At 33.4% G+C, this 21,409-nt stretch overlaps 1 protein-coding gene across 4 annotated transcripts in view; it reads right to left on the bottom strand.

The window, feature by feature from the left end:
* LOC136826605 (protein Loquacious-like) overlaps positions 1–21,409 on the bottom strand; it is a 121,817-nt gene that overhangs the window by 44,706 nt on the left and 55,702 nt on the right. For 2 of the 4 annotated variants that reach the window (XM_067083842.1, XM_067083843.1), the window contains exons 7-8: positions 19,335–19,453; positions 8,421–8,561 (exon numbers count right to left, since the gene is read on the bottom strand). In XM_067083842.1, coding sequence (XP_066939943.1) covers positions 8,421–8,561; positions 19,335–19,453 — 260 coding nt within the window. The remainder of the gene's footprint in view (positions 1–8,420; positions 8,562–19,334; positions 19,454–21,409) is intronic. The other 2 variants (XM_067083844.1, XM_067083845.1) reach the window with 1 other exon arrangement.

Here is a 21,409-nt window from a genome sequence, read left to right as displayed (position 1 = left end):
TACAGAAATAGACAAAACAGCGGAAACAAGATCAAAGAGATCCCTCTTACTCTTCATTGGAACTGCTCTGAACACATTATTTGGAGTTGCTACTGAAGCAAATGTAGAACAGGAAAAATAAAGAATAGACAGACTAGAAAAGTGGGCTGCAGCAAGAGGAACAGTGATAATGCAATTGCATCACAAAATCAAAATCCAGAACAAATAGAAAAACTGAAAAATTTTATAAATCAAGTGAACAAGAATGTAACAAAAGATCTGAATAAGTTGGAGAATATAAAATTTTTAAATACATTTGCTCTAGAAAGTGAAGTGATATTACAGGAATATAAAAACACATTAAATGCCATTTTGCCTGCTCATAAAGGTATTTTGAGCCCAACACTAATCACTCCTAAAGAATTAGAAGAAATTATTAGGTTTTGCATCATGGAAAAACACTTTCAGCCACTTGTGGAAGATGTATTCATGTACTACAATTTAATAAGTGCCAAAGTGCTTTATGATAAAATTATTTTAATTGTACCTTTCAATACTAGGATCACAAACACATTAATCACTGTGTACCCAATTCCTATGTTAATTAATTGTAATGATATATGAATATAACGTAAATGTAAGAGAAAAAAAGAAATGAGAAGAGAACAAGTGATATACAAGTCTATATATATATATATATATATATATATATATATATATATATATATATATATATATATATATATATATATATATATATATATATATATATATATATAGAGAGAGAGAGAGAGAGAGAGAGAGAGAGAGAGAGAGAGAGAGAACAGGAAGTGTTATGACTGTGCCGTGTTTACGCAGCAAAACACAGGTGCCAGTAATCTAACCACAATGGTAACAAGGATGTTTACCCGCCTCACCTGTGTAGCTTACCTGTTCAATCTCGCCAGAAACCAAGACTTCCGGTGACGTCAAAAGAACCTCCTTCGTAGGAGGGGTTAATTCATCTAATTACACCCAGAGGGACGTTGTTAGATAACTTTCAGACAATTAGACCCCCACCAAGGGCTGGACGGAAGCTGTTGCCCGCCTATAGTGGGATGGGCGTTTCCTTTCAGAAAAACCTTCAAAAGAGAAGGAAGAGGACAGAGAAGGACAGAAAAACAGAGAGAAGCAGAAGAAGAAACAGAGCCTTAGTGGAGTGAGGTCAAGAGCCTCACCAGTTGTGGGTTGAGAAGCAGCAAGGCTCACACCTGATTCATACTTCAATTCACTTATTTTTGTAAATATAATGTATCTTTTAATTAGTGTGTTAATGAAGTAAGAGAGCTGCACTGTCTTCCTAAAACCTCCTGGGACACAAACGCTACTATAAAATTGAAGCCAGACACGATAAAGCATCTATACAGGAAAAATAAACTTCTTGACATGGGCAACAAATAAAAGCATAACAGAAGGTGGTAAAGAAACATTATATTTACAAAAATAAGTGAATCAAGTATGAATCTAGTGTAATATATATATGTATATATATATATATATGTATATATATATATATATATATATATATATATATATATATATATATATATATATATATATATATATATATATATATGTATATATATATGTATATATATATATGTATATATATAAATATATATATATATATATATATATATATATATATATATATATATATATATATATATATATATATATATATATATATATATATATATATATATATATATATATATATATATATATATATATATATATATATATATATATATATATATATATATATATATATATATATATATATATATATATATATATATAGTATATATATATATATATATATATATATATATATATATATATATATATATATATATATATATATATATATATATATATATATATATATATATATATATATATATATATATATATATATATATATATATATATATATATATTGGAAATTGACGACATCGACACTTTAATCCTCAGACCGCTCCTGAAGAAGATGTCCCAGGAAACGCGACCTCCAGAATCGTCGCCAAACGGAAGTTAATGAGGCCAAAAACCACCAGGGAATTGGTTATTCTCCTCCTTAGGAAACAGTCACCTTCATACCATCGGAGACTTAATGCCACACCTATATGCTTTGTATATATACCCTTGTAACATTTCATCTGTCCATATTCTACCAGTGAACAGGGGCACAGAAGCAAGTGCCCGAAATATATGGTTGCAACGTTTAAATAGTGTTTTATGGGCCTTCTTATATTCATATTACACTGTGGTATTACAGGAAAAGACATTATATATATATATATATATATATATATATATATATATATATATATATATATATATATATATATATATATATATATTTTTATATATATATATTTTATATATATATTTATATATATATATATATATATATATATATATATATATATATATATATATATATATATATATATATATATATATATATATATATATTATATATATATATATATATATATATATATATATATATATATATATATATATATATATATATATATATATATATATATATATATATATATATATATATATATATATATATATATATATATATATATATATTATATAAAGGATTTTGACAAAGGAAAAATCTATTTCTGGGGAGAGGCCCGTGTCACCTGGTGAAAAGTCCATTCAGCACTTATTTCTAGGTAATTCCGTTGCTAGATACCAGAGCCATGAAGGAAAAATGAAACAACTGTGTGGTTGCTAGCCCTTTTGACACACAGTCCTTTACTAGCCCTGGCATGTATTAATTGGACCCCTGTATTAGTAAAATGTTCAAGAATGACCTTAAAGATAAAATCACATAGTTACTAATTAAATCTTGAGAGATTTTTAATGGATTTGCTATGACAAACCAACAAAGAACGAGGTGTTCACAGGACTCACACAGGCAAATGGAGATTGAAGTGCTGTAGTTCAATTTTACAAACCCTGCAATCTGCCAAGGCATGTGCTGTACTGGATAACAGCCATTCTCTTTCTTTCTTGAAATACGAACCAGTGCATCCAGGATGATTTGGTGGCACAGGGAACTAATTATTATAAGTAATGGATTTGTGGTGAAAAAACATAAATTACTTCAGTATAGGCATGCTTTCAAGAACTACCTTCCCCTTCAAAAAAAAAAAAAAAAAAAAAAAAAACTGTACAGTCCATACCCAAGTTCGGGACTAAAACAAAAGAGGCCATCAACATCAAATTTCAATGGCAATAAATATTACTATACTCAAAAGAAAACTTCTGTCAGTTTCATATTTAAAGGAAAGAACAACCTATCCAGAATACCAAGGAAAATCCTTGAACAACCAGTCTAAAGCTACATATATTATTTGGACCCCTGTATTAGTAAAATGTTCAAGAACAATTTTACAAATAAAATCACTGACTTGGTTACTAGTTAAATCTTGAGAGATTTTTAATGGATTTGCTATGACAAATTAACAAAGTGAAAGGTGTTCACAGAACACATACAGGCAAATGAAGATTAAAGTACTGTAGTTCAATTTTACAAACCCTGGAATCTGCCAAGGCATGTGTAGTACTGGATAAAGGCCATTCCTCTTTCTTTGAAATATGAACCAGTGCAATCGGGATGATTTGGTGGCACACAGAAGAATTAATTATTATAAGTAATGGATTTGTGATGAAAAAACATAAATTAATTCAGTATGGGCATACTTTCAAGCACTACCTTCACATAAAAAAAAACTGCAAAGTCCATACCCAAGTTCAGGACTAAAACAGAAGAGGTCATCAACATCAAATTTCAATGGCAATAAATATTACCACATCCGAAAGAAAGCCTCTATCATTTTCATATTTAAAGGAAAAAACTACATATCCAGAAGACCAAGGAAACTCCTTGAATAACCAGTCCACAGCTACATACATTTTTCCACATCCATCAACATTCTCTTCTACAACTAAGACACTGCACAGTGTACTAGCACATTATCTATATAAAAGAATAGTATACTGTACACCACCTGTTGAAACCATTTCATGATGCACCATGTGGGTGGATGTGATTCCTTACTTATTTCCCAAAGACTACTGAATGAGAAAAAAATCTGAGCTAGATCAATATTTAACAGAAACTTAGATTTCAAACATGGAAATACAATTATTACCATTGTGCCAGCAGTTAGTTTGATTTATGCAGACAGTATATCAATATTTTTTGCTTCAACTTCAAGGTTAGCACAGTACAGGTATTATTCTAAAACATCTGTTAAACATTTTCTAGACTGAGATTTCATTCTCATTCTTATGCATAAACATTTTATATCTATGTGGAGCAATATAAGATACTCTATGAATGACAGATAACAGTATGGGATAATGAATCTTGTACTTCACAGAGAAAATTAGGAGACTTGCTTCATTCAAAAGCTCTCAGAAAATTGTTAATTACGTGTTAAATCAATTACCATACCATATAAACCACCAAAAAACTTGTGCAAATTTGCTACAGCTAGTTGATTCAGTGCCTTACAAAAAGGCTGAAAATGAAAAAAATATACATACTCACATGGATCAAACTGCAGACCTATTTTTAATTAAAATATAAATTTTAACCAGACCACCAAGTTAATATTCCTAACTTCTAAAGGGTTGACTTGAAAACCCCATTCGCATACAAAAATGCTTACTTAAAACTTCTAAAAAATATAGCTGGATGAACTGAAAATGTTGAGACCTTGACAGAATTTCAGTATCTTCTTTATAGCATAAAATATTTGGGAAGACTGTTACTGGCCACCCACCCCATGTGAAATATGGTGACCAAAGAAAAACACTTGAATATAAAAGTAATTACACATGAAAATTTTTTTATAAAAATACCTCTTATTCAACTTATACTTTAATGCTATATAGGCTCAGGTATACAATGCTGATATTCTACTCTGAATGAAAGCAGTAATAATTGTGCCAAGTGCAACCTACCCCACCATGGAGCATCTTCATCTACTGCACTTCACTCACTTTATATAAGTCAAATAAACCAGAATACTAAGTCATCTCTTGATTTTTCTAGTTCTGTCCTGAAGTAAAGGGTGAACACTAGAGCAAGACAATTTAAATATGTTGAGCAACTGGGTTGGTAAACAATGGGTAGATTTAGCTGTGCAACTATATGAACTGGAGGGATGTTCCTCTGGTGGCACTAGTTCAAGATGGCTCACCTAGTTACACATCTGTAGTCTGGTAATTCTTAATAGTTACCCAATTACAGACTGCTACAGGTATTGCTGGAAAGCCTCCAAACAGGAAGCTCTGTTACCTGGTAGTAGTTATGAAATCAACTGAAATATAACTGGTGAAGGAAACTGGGCAGCAAGAGAAGTTGTTTGTTAAGTTCACCTGAATCATTTATTTGTGTAGTGAGCCCTATCCTATTGCTGTAACACAAAATAATATTGATATTATTATTCAGAAGATAAACCATATTCATATGGAACAAGCCCACAGAGGCCAATGACTTAAAATTCAAGCTTCCAAAGAATATTGTGTTCATTTGAAAGAAGTAACAAGGTAATAAGAAATAAAGAAGAGATTAGTTAATAGAAAAGAAAAAATAAATTGACAAATTATAAATGAACAGATATAAAATTTACAAAAGTTATTAATGTAAAAGGAGATTTTTTTTTTTTTTAGGGAAGTAATGCGTTGAAACTTCACTTGATCTTTTGAGTCCCAAATGAACAACATTCTCAAGGAGACTGTTCCACAGTCAAACAATGTGAGAAAAAGTTAAGTATACCTTAGTTTAACCAGACCACTGAGCTGATTAACAGCTCATCCAGGCTAGCCCGAAGGATTAGATTTACTTTACGTGGCTAAGAACCAATTGGTTACCTAGCAATGGGGCATACAGCTTATTGTGGAATCCAAACCACATTATAACGAGAAATTAATTTCTATCACCAGAAATAAATTTCTCTAATTTTTCATTGGCCAGTCGGAGAATCGAACGCAGGCCCAGCAGAGTGCTGGCCGAGAATGATAAACCCTTCCAATGAGGAACCAAACAATGTGAGGAATAAAGGACCTCTGGAACTAAGACGTTCGACAGCGAGACATATTAACTGCATATTGGTGCTGCTGTTCACCAACTCTGATTGCTCTTGGCAGGAAAAGGGGATCAGGGATCAAGTGTTATGTGAAAGATCTCTTAAAACACAACTTTGGAAAACTGACATAGAGACCATCTGTCAATGGTCAAATTGTAACTGCTGATGTTGGGAAACAGAAACTTACCACCACTAACCACTCTGTTCAAAAGAGATAAATCTCTGTCAGAAGCATACATCTGCACCACAGAAGTGTTCTAGTAAAGGAAGGAGGAATGACCTAAAACAGGTTGCACTGATTTTATCACTTATTAAATATATGAGGCCTAATGTAAAATATCTAATGTCCGTGCAGCATTTACTGACACTTTCACTGATGTTTTATTATTAATATTGCATTGCATGGTATAAAGATAGGTACATACTGTTTTGACTCCATGAATTATTTTCTTAATCCCAGCTATTAAAGCTTTGTTTTAGACTTATCTGAGGAAACTGGTAATTCTTGGTTCACACTTCAGTGACTATATACTGCTTTCCTTCAGCTACTGAGCTTTGGAATTTCCTTTCTGTTTCTGTCGACTGGCTCTCTTATTGCCCTTTAATCTTGAACAGGCAGTTCTGTTGCTCCCTTCATAATTTTTTTCTTCCTGTTTTCTTTTTGCCAGTCTTCACTGGCTTCCACTCATTAAGAGAGAAAAAAAGTTGAGACCACTGAGTCACACTGTGAGAAATCCCAGTGGCTTGCCATATGGCTTTGTTCTTTATTAAACTGGAGCAAGGTAGATTTGAAGTTTGAAAGCCAAAGCAGGAAGAGACAAAATCATAAGTATTAGGCAGAAATCAGTGCAGATAGTGGGTGAAAAGGTTGCTACGAAGAGCCCTTAGTACCATCTACAATGTGATGCATGTAGCATTCCATAATTGGCAGCCCCTCCCACCCCCTGGGAAAGAAACACTGTAATGAGTTTGGAGTGACAAAAAAGACAGAAAGTGGCCATATCAAAAAAGAGGTTGCATAATATTATTCAGAAGATGAATCCTATTCATATGAAACAAACGCACAGGGGCCATTGATTTGAAATTCAAGCACCCAAAGAATATGGTGTTCATTTGACATTAGTAACCAAAATTAATAGTTAATACAGAAAAAAATCAGTTATTAAAAAAGGAATATTACATTAACATATTAATAAATACATAGATAAAAGTGTAAGTAAATTATTAAAATACAAGAAGTGTTTAGGGCAATAATGCACCGCATCTTTGCTTGAACTACTAAGGTTCTAAACATCATCAGGGAGACTGTTCCACAGTCCAACAATGTGGGGAATAAAGGACCTCTGGAACTGATAATTTCGACAGCGAGGCACATTCACTGCATACTGGTGCTGCTGTTAAGCAAATCTGGTTGCTCTTGGCAGAAAGAGAGGCTCAAGGATCAATTGTGAACATAAAAGATCTCTGTTAGAGGACAACTTTTAAAAAACTGACAAACAAGAGACCATCCATCAATGGTCCAAGTCATAACTGCTACACAAACCCACCAACACAAATCACTCTCTCTAAAAGAGAGAAATCTCTGGCAGAAACAGATATCCACACTGGAGAATTGTATTCCAGTAAAGGAAGGACAAAACAGGTTGCAATGATTTTATCACTGTTATAAATATGAGACCTCACATGCAATACCTAATTTCTGTGCAGCATTTACTGACAATTTCATCAGATGTCTCTCAAAAGTAAGATTTGAGTCATTACACCCAGTATAGTTACAGCTTCAGATTCATTCAGCAGATTTCCATCCACATGAAAGCGAGGATGGGGTGGAAAACAGTATATCCACTAATCAACAGTGTATAATCAATAGCACACAGAGCAGTATGACCACTGAGACAACAGATTCCCCTAATGGAGGGGAAGGTACTCAATGCAATCACCACAGTACATTTTTAAGATATCAGAATATTAATTCATAGGATGACCCCAAGTGGGAAAGGTTTCAATCACAGCAATGCAAGTTTCAAGAAATCAGCACTACTTACTGAACCTACCAGGCATTAATTCATAAGCATAATAAGAGGTTTATTTAGTGTATGGACAAATTCCTACCAAGAAAATAAGGACATTAATGTGCAAAGCATTTTCAGGGTTTCAGTTCCTCCAAAATCCAGAGACAAGTAGCCTGCATGAGGAGGCAGCCAAGCCAAGTGGTACCACCTGACCTGCCTGCCTCCTAACAGTGAGCATCCAGGAGAGTGACCAATGCCTCACCTGTAGCTCCAGCAGCTTCTTGCCGGGTGACTGCTTTAAGTTCTTGTGGAAGTGACTCACCTTCCGCGAGTCACTGGTGTTAAGAGACAGCACCTTCGAGTCCTTCAAGCCAGAATACCTTGCTGCAAGCTTCTGGGCGATCTGACAAGAACCAGGAGGGAAAAGTGTCCTTCATATTCTAAGTATCTTTCTCTTAATGTTGGTAAAAATAATGGTTAGAATTCCCCACCCTTTCAAAATACTTTCAATAATTTCTTATACATTTACACCAAACCCTTCATAATATAAGAACAAACAAAATGGCTGTTATAGCATTTTTCTAATCTTTGAATTCAAAATACAGCATTTAGAATTAAACAAAGCTTCCAATACTCAGGACATGCATCTTTCTTTCACAATATACTTGGAGGTTAAATTATTCTTTTGCCTTTACCGCAATATTATTTAATATTAATACATGCACAAGCATTACCACACCATAATGATATATACCAAACAAATTAAATTAAAATAAGAAAGGCTGAGTAGTTTATACAAATCCAAACATTTACCAACATAGCTTCTTACTTCAATACCAAGCATGAACCATATGAACTTAATAGCATATAACTCTACAATTGCAATATTATAAATCAATATACTTAGATTAACTTCTCATATAAAACAGAGAGAGAGAGAGAGAGAGAGAGAGAGAGAGAGAGAGAGAGAGAGAGAGACTGACTACAATTGTTGACAAAACTGTCAAAGGCCAAAAATATTTCCTATAACAAGCAAACACAGTGAGGATTCAAAAACAAAAAAATTCTTTAATCTTTGTACTTTCTAGTTCCAAATTTAGACTTTTGTGTTTTCTCTGATTAATACAGTACTGTTCACAAAATAGTCCTGATCTTATATTTCTAAAAACTACACAGTAAAACCTCAAATGCTTCAGTCCAATCTAGTTTTAATTGAATAAGAACACTATCTGCATTTTCCCAATAAAAAAAAAAATTAATATTCCCTTTTTCAACCATTACAATACCAAATGTCTATTTTTTTGTTGCAGAACTGGGTTTTTCATACACTCACCAGCTATACTGTATACATCCACGTCTGTGGCCTGAAAGTCCTAAATATTCCAGTCTTTGACAAAAAGGATAGAAAAGTGGTAGTGGCTCTGCATACGTACCACATGGATCCAAATGTCCACAGCAGTCAAGTGTCTCACTTTATCGATAGTTTGGATGAAGACTAGGAGAGAACGAAGAGTTGGCAAAGGAGTAGCTGTTTGTGTGATGGGTTGTATGAGAACTGATTATACCAAATCACTATTACAGAAGGCAATTTCTAAACGCATGATTTTAAATGGCTCAAACATGTTATCCTTATGGCCCACAGCAATGTGAGAGTTGTCAACAAGATTTTAATGGATGGTACCAAGTTCTTATCAAATTTGCAATTTCACTTTAAGTATGTTATTCATAAATGGATACCTAATCATCAGAATTAGTCGTAAATATTCAGTTGCGAACTCAGGGGGATCAATATCTTTATATTAGAGCTGTTGCCCATTTCTCATTTTTAAAATGCTAAACACCTCTGTTTATGAGGTTCCTTAGCTCTACACTAGTATGAAAGGTAGGTGCTTCTTTCCTGAATCATTTATAGGATCTCACATCTACAATCACATTACATTATATTATCAGGGAGTCTTCCATAAAGATATGACTCCCTCTTCCTATCTGAGCCTTGGGTTCCCTGCTAATCCTCTTCCTAAGGGTGCTCTCTAAGATCATGCAAGTCACAATGAGAAATTTTGGGCCATTCAGCAGCTCAAACTTTACCATATTAATAGCAACATGGAGTATGTAAGAGTGATGTGTTTGTGGTGAAATACACTCTTCATTGCTTCTGTATGAAGGACATTTGAAGTTTAACAATATATTAAACCAGAGAGACATCAGTTCAATATCAAATGATTTGTCATGGTTGTTGCAAAACTGGATATATTTAGATATGATGTTTACATGGGAAAAGGCAATGAAACAGAATTTGATTGTGAGCTTGGTGTCTCAGGTGGGGTTGGGAAACTGACAGCAGATAACTTAGTTCAAGGGCATACATTATTTATGGACAGTTGGTACACAAGCCCAACACTGCAAATACCAAAAAGAAAATGTTACTAAACTTTGCTAGACATAAGGTCCAATTATTTCTATGTCAAAATTTTACATGGCATGATAAATGTTATAATGTGTGCCTTTTTCATCTTAATGAAATAATTGACACTGGTAAAAGAGATCATACAATTACTTACTATGACATCAATATAAGACTGGTGGACAAGTGACATGCAAACTGGCATTGAACAAACTGTTAGTAAATGCATGAAAGGGTACATGAAAGGTTTCTTTCACTTCCTTGATATGTCCATACCTGTACCTAGCAAAAACAGGAAATAGGCCTTGTCTCATAAATTTCCATCTAGCTGTCATCAGAGATACAGTAGTTTAAATATGGAACTGAAAGGTCAAGTAACAGTAAAGGAGGTTGCCTTTCAAATTAAGAGAAACCCTGTGGGTGTTGGCGCATTAAATTAGCTCATTATGGTTGCAAGCATAAAAGTTCATGCCCTGCTAGGCACAGAGACACATTATTGGTGCCTAGAGTGCAAAGGCCAATTATGTTTGGTCCCATGCTTCAAACAGTTCCATGCCATCACCAATTTTTGAATTATTACCATGTAGTACTTACTGATGAAAATTTAGTTAAAAAAAATAATTTAAACTTGTAATCTATGAGTACCATTTTTTCAAGGTTACAAATATGAATTACTTTTGTCAATATGTCAATTTTCTCAGTAACTAGTATATAGAGAATATTGTCAGAATATGGCTGATGGTATAGGATGATGAGGGAAAGGTGCATGTATATTTGGCCATTTATGAAAAATTTTTACTGAAATTTTTTTGTTTTTTAATGAATAGGACAATGATTACATAGCTTATAATGTATGCTGGTAATTATGATTAACATTTTTGTGTAAACTTTAACATAAATTACACATAATCTCATTTGCTAACAGTGAATAATGTAAAATTTAGGATGATAGTATACTAAATAGAGTAGAATATGGCTACCATTAATGAAAAAGAGTATTTTTATAGCAAAAGCTCAAGGTTTGTGGTAAAAGGCAATTATTACTGTATAAATCATATACATGTATAAGTAAACTTCAAGTACAATTTCTCTGTAAATGTTCTGAAGTGTACAACAAATAAATATAAAGGGAATGAATAAATACAAGATAAATAAAATTCATGAGGTAAACGAAATACATCGCAGTAAAATACATGATAATGTAATTCCTTCCAAAGGCAAGGAAAACTGGTGTTTCATTGGGTGATATGACTGCAAATCCCAAGTCTGATGAAGACATGGACACATCATTCCATACTGTTGCATGTTGTTTATGATGTTCTGGGGTATATGTATAGTTTTTAGATACTGTACATATTTTTTCAAGTGTCAACGTTCATATCTTATATATGGCCAAAGAGGAAGTAGTTCTCTTGTTGCAGGAAATTTTATATTTATATTTGTTGACTCAAATAGTCTACTGGCTCTAATTGGCAAAGGTGATGGGGTGACTGTTTAAGAAACTGATCTCCTTAATCTAAATATTTTGTTAGTGAAGCACTCCCTTGTTTTTCCACAAAGTTGCAAGTCACAAAGCAATCAAGGTGGTTCACTACTTTCAACTAGATAGAAGTCTGGGGAAAAGGTAAAAACTCCAGTTCACATTCTGAGTCACTCTTTATGAACTGGATCTCAACTTCAAAGCTGTACCTGGGGCTGAACTGTATATTGCATATGACATCAGTCTAGAATAGACACAACATCAAGGTTGATTTGCTGCTCCCCAATTTGAAGAATTATTTATCAAATTTAAAACCTTTTGCATTTGACTTTTATATAGACTATATGGGCTTTCCATTTCAGTTCTCTCTCAAAATATTAGGCCTAAGAATTTTGCACTCCAACTTAAGGGTACATGATAATTACTAATCTTTCATGTCATTTTCATTTTTTCTACTTCACATTTTCAGACAGCATAACCACTGTGGTCGTTTACACATAATTGGAAACCTATTTATTTTTCCTATAGTATTGTTCATTGTACATTCTGCTGGGTAGTATATAGCAAAAGTTGTCCATGTAAATATTTATTTCAATTGGTAGTTTATTACTGAAAACATTTAGTACCCTATAGAGAGAGTACTACTTGGACCACTTACCTATGGAACTCCATTTTTAAGAGGGAAAGTCTTCATATCATCAATTTGTACTTATTTACAGTGAATTAGAAAGTTTTCAATAAAAATGAGCAAATGACCATTTACATTTCTTTTGTATAATTTCTTGAGTATCTACTTGTGGTATCAGGCTTTGTGCGTATCATAAAATTTTAGTCCATATCCTCCACAGATGTGATCTTCCATATAGGATAGTGAATCTAAGAGTGATGCATTGTTCTGTGATCCAAACTGGATACAAGTCATAAATTTACCATCTCTAACAATTTGCATATGCAACTTGTTAGGTAAATCAGCCTGTATTTGTTTACATTACTTGGCTCTTTTTCCTGGTTTGGAGGTGGGGACTCAGTGGTCTGGTTAAACTGTTTTAATAATAAAATTGGAGATGGGGATAATTATGGCATTTTCACCATTCTTCAGGGAACAATTTCTTGAGCCACTGATAATTATAAAACTGTAAAATATATGATTTAGCTAATGATACTAGATGTCTGATTATTTCAAAAATTTATTCTCTCCCATGAGCAGATTTATTACAATTTGAATGGGCATAATTTAACTCTTCCATACTGAATTTTCTAGTGTAATATACATCTTCTATTGTTTCAAAGTTTAATGGGTTTGATTCAGCTATAGTTTTATTTTAAAAATGTTCATCTGAGTTCTTGCACTGTCTCTTTGCAAAATTTTGTCACAATTTGTTCCTTTATTCATAGGGGTCAAGGACCTTGTTCAATTTTTCAATTTATCATGCCTTGAGATTTGACATATATGTATCTATTATTTTCATGACTTTTTGATAAAATTTTCATATAAAAGTATTGCCAAAAATTTCCTACATATACCATTTCTATGATATTATCCCTTGTAAAACTTCAACTCTGCAAAGCTTGCTGTATCAGTGTATCTGTTTCTATTAGTACTGTAATCAATTTTGGTAAATTTGCTTCTTGCTAATGTTGCAGGTTATCAATTTTATTGAACCTTTAGTTTAGACTGTCTAATCTACAAAGTATCAGACACCAAAGTACTCTGTGTTTGTTTGGAAGAGGTTCTGATTGGGGTATATCTTTATCTGTAGCATAATTTATATTTTTTGTAATAAATCTATTGGTCTCTCATTCAAGTGGAAGGATCTATCATGTGTGTAACCAGTATATTTCCCAGTCAGCTTTATGAATGTTAAAATAAGGAATATGTTTAGTGAGATTAGTTTGTTAAGTGAAATTAAAACCAGAAATTGATCACTTTTATACAGGTACCATATGTATTCCATTCAAAACCTATCCACTATGTAGGATGAGCAAAGAGCAACATCCACTGATGCAAAAGTCTCATGCATTCTTGTTTGTTGTTACAGAGACAACACAAATTATTAGTATTCAAAACAGAACAAAGTTATAGAATTTAGGCCAAAGGCTAAGTGATGGGACCTATGAGGTCATTCAGCACTGAAACAGAAATCGACAGTAAAAAGTTCTGAAAGGTTCAACAGTAAGAAACCTCGCAGTTGCACTATTAGATAATTGTTACGAGAGGATGGAAAGTAAGATGGAAGGGAATATGAAAGGAAGTACAGCAAAAGGAATGAGAGCAGTTGCAGCTGGGGGCTGATGGGAAGCTGCAAAGAACCTACTGTGCCTACAGTGCACAGCATGAGGTGCACTGGCGGCAATACCCCCTTACAAGGTATTTGTATTCATGATCTGTTCTATTAAATTTTGTATTCATGATCTGTTCTGCTAAATTTCATGCAAGACCTCAAACAAGGATATGGACATTAAAATCCCCACCTACTGAAAGAGGCCCTTGGAGATTACTACTACTAGTATATGATTTATAATATAGTTATTATCAAACTAATTATATAAGTTGTAGATGTTATGAGTATAGTTTTTGTTTGTAATTTTATTGCTGAAAACTGTAAATGATTATTATTCAACATTGTTACCAGCTTTATCTCGTTGTGTATACCATATATATTGCAGTCCCTAGGCTTCCTTCTTCGTCTTGTGATGTTGCTAGTAAATATTTGCCTACTGATGGTACTGTTTTACATATAGTACATATATATATGACATTGGTTCATAGTTTTTGAGGAGATGCATTATATAATTACTGAATGTCTTCTGGAAAAGTAGTGAGATTTTTATGGTTTTCCCAAAGCTATGTTTTACTATTCAAATTATTATAACTGGAGTTACATTTTTTTTAATTTATTTAGTATGCTTGGGTTTAACTGTTTCATAAACAATTTTTGTTTTTAGCTTCCTTTTAATTTTTTCTGGTAATTTATCTATAACATTTGTTTTTCTTTATACCAAATGGATGATACACTTGCATACTTTTTCATGATCTTCAGCGTCAATAATTTTATATATTTTATGGAATTTATTAGTGTTCATTAGGCTGTCTTTTTGTTATTTTCCTGCTTTTAATACAGTGTTCTATAACAAATGCACTGTATTACTGTGCATTCACAAGTGTCATCATGTGCTTATGTCTTGTTTTTTCATATGATGTTTTTAGTGGTGGGTTGATTACATCTCTCCTTACATTCATTTTGATCTGTGGTTCTTTTAATTTCTATATATCTTGATTTTAAGGTCAGACATCTGATTGGTTCATTATTTGCAATGTTGGACTAATTTTGTTCCTTGTAATTGGTTGTTCTCTTTTAGTATTGTACACTTCAGTCTGACAGATGGATTAGTTTCATTGTGGTCATTACTATTTTGTTTCTTGTTTTTAGGAAAGCTCTCTATAATAGTATTTTCTTGTCTTGTTCAGAAGAATTATTTTAGTGGTCCAATTCCACACAATCCAAGTTTTAAGAAGAGAATTTTCTGTAATCCAACTCATTTTAGGGCCTTTTTCATAAAATCTGATTTTTATGGAAGAAGGAAAGAAAAATGAATAGTTATTGAGAGAGTGAGAAAAAAAGGGCCTGACTACAATTCATCAGGACAACAGCCGAGGTGCAAGTTTTCCAGGCTTTGACGTCTGATGTCACCAAAGTGTTGGGATATTGTTTTCCAGAAGCTGTCCTCTATACCCCAAGTATCCTTTCTGATTGCTATTTGTCTTGTGCACCCATTACAATTCTTCTGTGACAACCACCTGATTTTCTTGTTTCTAATGCAACATATGTGACAACTTATACTAACCTATAAGCTTTACACTTTTAAGTTGAGCACAATATGATTAATTAAAATCCCTATTAAAGCATAATCTAACAGTTAATGCTGTACACTCTCTAAACTGTCTACTTTGACTCCGGAAGTTCCAGCAGTCTGTTGCCATGAATAGCCAACCCCTGGCTAGGTCTGATGATGGATTCCTCAATCAACCAAGAAATCTTTGATAAACTATGCTTGACCTTCATACTCTGATCCTAAGTTTCTATAAAAAAAAAAACTCAATAGAGAAATACTTATTTCTAAAGTCTAAAAATATTCCCTAAAAATTACCACTTTAAAGTGATGTTACAACACAGAACACAGCATAAGAATTTTTCCATACTTCAGAAGTAAAGCTTTTGTATTAAAAGAGTGAAGACAGTGACACTTGGAATGATACAAAAATTCTTTATGGATCATATAAAGACATGGCAAACATTCTAGGGTCAAACAAACCCCAGCCTATCCAGCACTTCAGTTAGTCTAAAAAAGTACCTGGAAATAAATTTACCAACAGCACCTCGTAAGGTATGTCTCTTTAAACTATGGATATTCAAAAGTGCATGCAAAGCTCCAATTAACTCAGGGGTTCTTGTCTTTTTCCATCTTAAAAGACATGAGAATTTTGGCTCAATTTCTAATTCCATAACACAATGCAATCCACTGTTTACACATATAAAAGTGCAATAATATGAAGGCTTTATTATTCATTCAAATAAAAAAGCAATAACTTTGCAGGAATTTTAATGAGTTATATAAACACCTCAGTATCAAAAATATGAATGCATTTAAAACAAGAGCAGCAGCCAGCACAACACTAATTCTTATTAACATTTTCCCAATATACACCTTCACAAAAATAAAATATTGAATGCAGTTCAGAATGGCAGCAAGGATAATGAATTTTTGACTAGGAACTTTGGTTATGATTTAAATAAAAAAAATATATATTTTCTTATTTTCAGTTGAACTATATCATTTCTATAGTAAACAGAAATGCTTTAACAAATCAAACAACAGTACTGACAAAAAGCCCTCATCTTATTCTCTTATTTCTTAATAAATAGTACAAATATATCCAAGGTTCTCAGTGCCTTCACTCCTAATTCTTATACAAAAGCCTTACAAGACTTACTTCGGCAATCCAATAATTCAAATAATGTTCTTCAAACAGTTATTTTAAAATTAGCACCTTTCTTCAAAACTTTAATAGCTTCTCAAATAAAACTGAAAAAATCATGAACACAGCACAACTGGCAAACATCATAAACAAGCAGCACACACACTAAAACTGGTGGCCAAGCACAAAGAACTAGTATTTTCACTACTTTATACGATTTTGCCTCTGTATATACAATTCTAGTGCTAGGATTATTATATATTAATAACAAACCAGCTTTGCACCACACAGGCACATCATCACAGTAGCTAATTAATAGACATCAATTCCAAAATAAAGAACCACAAATACTCAAATTAAAAATTCCAATTAAAATGACCTGCAGTTTACCCAAGTTTAAACAAAGGAATGTGATATGATTATTTTTTGTTTTTACAATCAATTAGAGCTCAATGCTGTACTAGAAAACAGTGATCTTTCAGCTGCTGAGGGATAACACTGTCATATTTTGAAAAGAACAGGCTAGCCTCTTATCAACAGTAAATCAAATTCTAAAGTTCAAAGCACAAGGTTTATTAAGTTTCCATTAATATAAACAGATTGCTGCAGTGTACTGTACACTTTCAAGAAGTTTGAAAAACTGCAAAATAAAACTGGCAGGCAAAAAAATCTCTAAGTGTGAGAAGTGCTTTCTACTGTAAGACAAACCATTGCAATAAAGCAAAAATACATAATCTACTTCAGTACTGTCCTTAGTAGCCAATTATCCTTGCTGTAATTCCAAATACAGATACTAATTAAGCAGTGTTTCCATTTGCTATATACTGTACATAAGGCATATAAAGCCACACAAGCAAAAGCAAGGTCCAACCACCAACTACAAAGCTTCAAAAGTTTGTCAATATATGCAAAAGGAAATGTAACAATAGTAACGAAATGTAACTTGCACCTAAGCAAAAAAAAAAAAAAAAAAAAAGTAAATAAAAAATTGCACTTGGGGAAATGGTAAAGGGCAAGTCTACACAAAATGCAAATTTCCAAAACACTTAATAAAACAAAGACATTAATGGTATAAAATATATGAAAAAAATTCTAAACAGCACTGAAACTGTCAGTCTGAAGAAACCCAAGAACAACCCGATAAAAAATGGCCTATGTGATTATGCCTCATCTTAAATACTTCCATATCTGCGACTTCCTCAAAGCCATCTTCAATCTCAATATCTTCTACTATGACACTACTGTTAGAACTGTCATCAACAGAAGCAAACCTTCTATTCTCAGATGTTTGCTCTTCTGATCTTAAAATTTCATTCCCACCTACTTTATTATCAGGACATTCAATAAGTGTCATTCCAAACTGGCTCCCCACTGAAATATTATCACTACAAATATTGGATCCTACAGAGTTATTTTCTTCAATATCCTCTATAATTGTTTCTTCAATGCAACAGCTACCTTTATCTATATAACCTTCACGTATGTGCTCAAAAGGCTCTTCCTCATTCTGATTATTCTGGTAATACATGAAATTTACTTTATCAGTAATGCGAGCCCTTTCACTTCTAATCATTTCATTAACAACTCTCTCGACAAAACCTGAACTCCTATTATTCAAATTAGCTTCATAAGATTTTTCAGGTGTGATCTCTCTCCGTTCCTTCCCTTCATCAAAACATGGAACACAGTCAAGATCACAATGACCACTGCCAAGCTCACTAACATCAAAACTCCCTTCTTGCTCAAAACCTTTGACAAACGAGCAAATATTCTTTTGTTTCTGAATTGAAAGTATAACTTTTAAATTTTCAATATAATTCTGACCCAGTTTCAAGCTACCACTTTCAATAAAAACGCTACGATTAGTTACAAAATATGCACCAGGATCATACTTAAAACAGTTTGTTTCTTTTTCACCCCTTCCAAAATCCTTACTAACTTGCGATTCATAAACCTCTTTATCTAAAAATTCATTTTCATCTGCAAAAAATGCCTCTGTAAATGACTGTCTTGCCCTTTGAATATAGTCATCACTAAGAAATGAATCTAACGAATTAGTTTCCGATGACACAGATGAACTATTGCCATCATCAAATGGAGAAATTGGATTATAATTACAAAAGTGATTAGGTAATAAAATTATACTTTTTTTATCTCCTGCTGAAGTTATCAGCATATTCTTAAGACAGTCATTATGTAACTTAACCTTTACTGACATTTCCCCAAGGCTGTTCTTGCCCTCAAAAAATTCTCTAACATTCTCACATGCACCATCATGCACACCAAAGGATACACAAGTCTGTTCATCAATTACCTCGTCGTCATCATCTGCAAGCACATTGACTTGAGGCTGTTCAACTGGCTGATCTTTCAATCGCTGAGTCATCTTATATGCAGCCTGTCTCTTAGCCAACTTTTTGCTCTTTCCTGTACCTGAAATAATCAAAGGAAATAAATTCTCAAGGAAATTCTAATATGAGCCACTGATGCTAGAAGCGCATAATGTAATAAACATACAGCATGACATCAAAAGATTACCAGCCCCCAAATTCCTTTCACGGTACTTCTAAGCTACTGTACACAGTTTTAATAAAAATATACTATGCTTATGCTCACACTTGAATTACATAAATTGTTTTTATAATACTTCTGAAATCTATAATGATAATCTCACCAATATTAAGAAATCCTTTGTCATTAAATGCAAGTTTTATAAAGTTGTACCTTTTCACACATGCCAGTTACAGATCCTATTCCTCAACTTAAACCCACAGGATTTTTATTTATAACTTTCAATGAACTTAACAAAAATACTGCTGAGCTAATTTGATTACTGTTAAAACTAGCAGTGACTCAACACAACTTTCTCGCAACTTTTATAGATACTGTAACCATCATCATCAATCATCATCCTCATCTTCATTATTATTATTATTATTATTAGTCATCCTATTTGACTTGGTGGTTTTTATAGTGTGGGGTTCCGCGTTGCATCCTGCCTCCTTAGGAGTCCATTTTTCTCATGTGCGCTGTTTCTTCTGCATGAGTCCTGGAGCTACTTCAGCTTCATTTTTCCAGGTTCCTTTTCAGGGATCTTGGGATGGTGCCTAGTGTTCCTATGATTATGGGTACAATTTCCACTGGCATATCCCATATCCTTCTTATTTCTATTTTCAGGTCTTGATACTTGTCAATTTTTTTTCTTTCTTTCTCATCTACTCTAGTTGCGACATCAGTGAGTGATACTTTCTTCTTGATTTTGTCAATCGGCACCAAGTCTGGTCTATTGGCACGTATCACCCTATCTGTTCTGATACCATTGTCCCAGAGGATCTTTGCCTGATCATTTTCTATCACTCCCCCAGGTTGATGTTTGTACTACTTATTATTGCAAACTAGCTGGTGTTTCTCGTACAGGCTCCAGTGGAGGGCTTTTGCTACTGAATCATGCCTCTTTTTGTACTGGTTCTGTGTAAATGCCAGACATTCGCATGCTATGTGGTTAATGGTCTTGTCTTTCATATTGCACTTCCTGCATATGGGCAAGATGTTATTTCCATCTATTGTTCTTTGGACACATCTTGTTCTTAGGGACTGATCTTGTGCTGCTGTTAGCATTCCTTCTGTTTCCTTCCTGAGTTCTCCCCTCTGTAGCCATTGCTATGCTTCATTGCTGGCCAGTTCTTTAGTCTGTCTCACGTACTGTCTGTGCAATTCCTGTTCTGTTTTTCATGCTCCTGTCTCTGTATTTTTCTGGGTCTTTGTCTACTTTTTCAGTCCTTCTTCCCATTCACTCCTTAGCCACTCATCTTCACTGGTTTTCAGATATTGTCCCAGTGCTCTGCTCTCCATGTTGATGCAGTCCTCTATGCTTGGTAGACCTCTCCCTCCTTCCTTTTGTGTTATGTATAGCCTGTCTGTATTTGCTCTTGGGTGCAGTGCCTTGTGTATTGTCAAGTGTTTCCTAGTTATCTGGTCTATGCTGTGGAATTCGGCCTTTATCCATGCCACTACTCTTGCGCTGTTCTGATTACTGGTACTGCCCAAGTGTTTATGGCTTTCATCATGTTTATGTTTCCTGATCGTGTCTATCTCTTGGTGCTTTATATCCTCTCCTATTATTCCCAGGTATTTGTATCCTGTCTCATCTGTGTGTTTGATGTTATTCTCATCTGGTAGCTTTATCCCTTCAGTCCTTGTCACTTTGCCTTTTTGTATATTGACCAAGGAACATTTTTCTTTTCCAAACTCCATCCTCATGTCCCTAGCCTTACAGACTGGATTAGGTTATCTATTTCCTTGATGCTCTTACCATAAAACTTGATGTCGTCCATGAACATGAGATGATTAATTCTGTCTCCTTTCTCGAGTTGGTACCCCGCATCCATC

Source organism: Macrobrachium rosenbergii, chromosome 41, assembly GCF_040412425.1.
Source record: "Macrobrachium rosenbergii isolate ZJJX-2024 chromosome 41, ASM4041242v1, whole genome shotgun sequence".
Lineage (NCBI taxonomy): Eukaryota > Metazoa > Arthropoda > Malacostraca > Decapoda > Palaemonidae > Macrobrachium > Macrobrachium rosenbergii.
The sequence above is the reverse complement of the archived record's forward strand: the minus strand, read 5'-3'. Positions and strand labels throughout refer to the sequence as shown.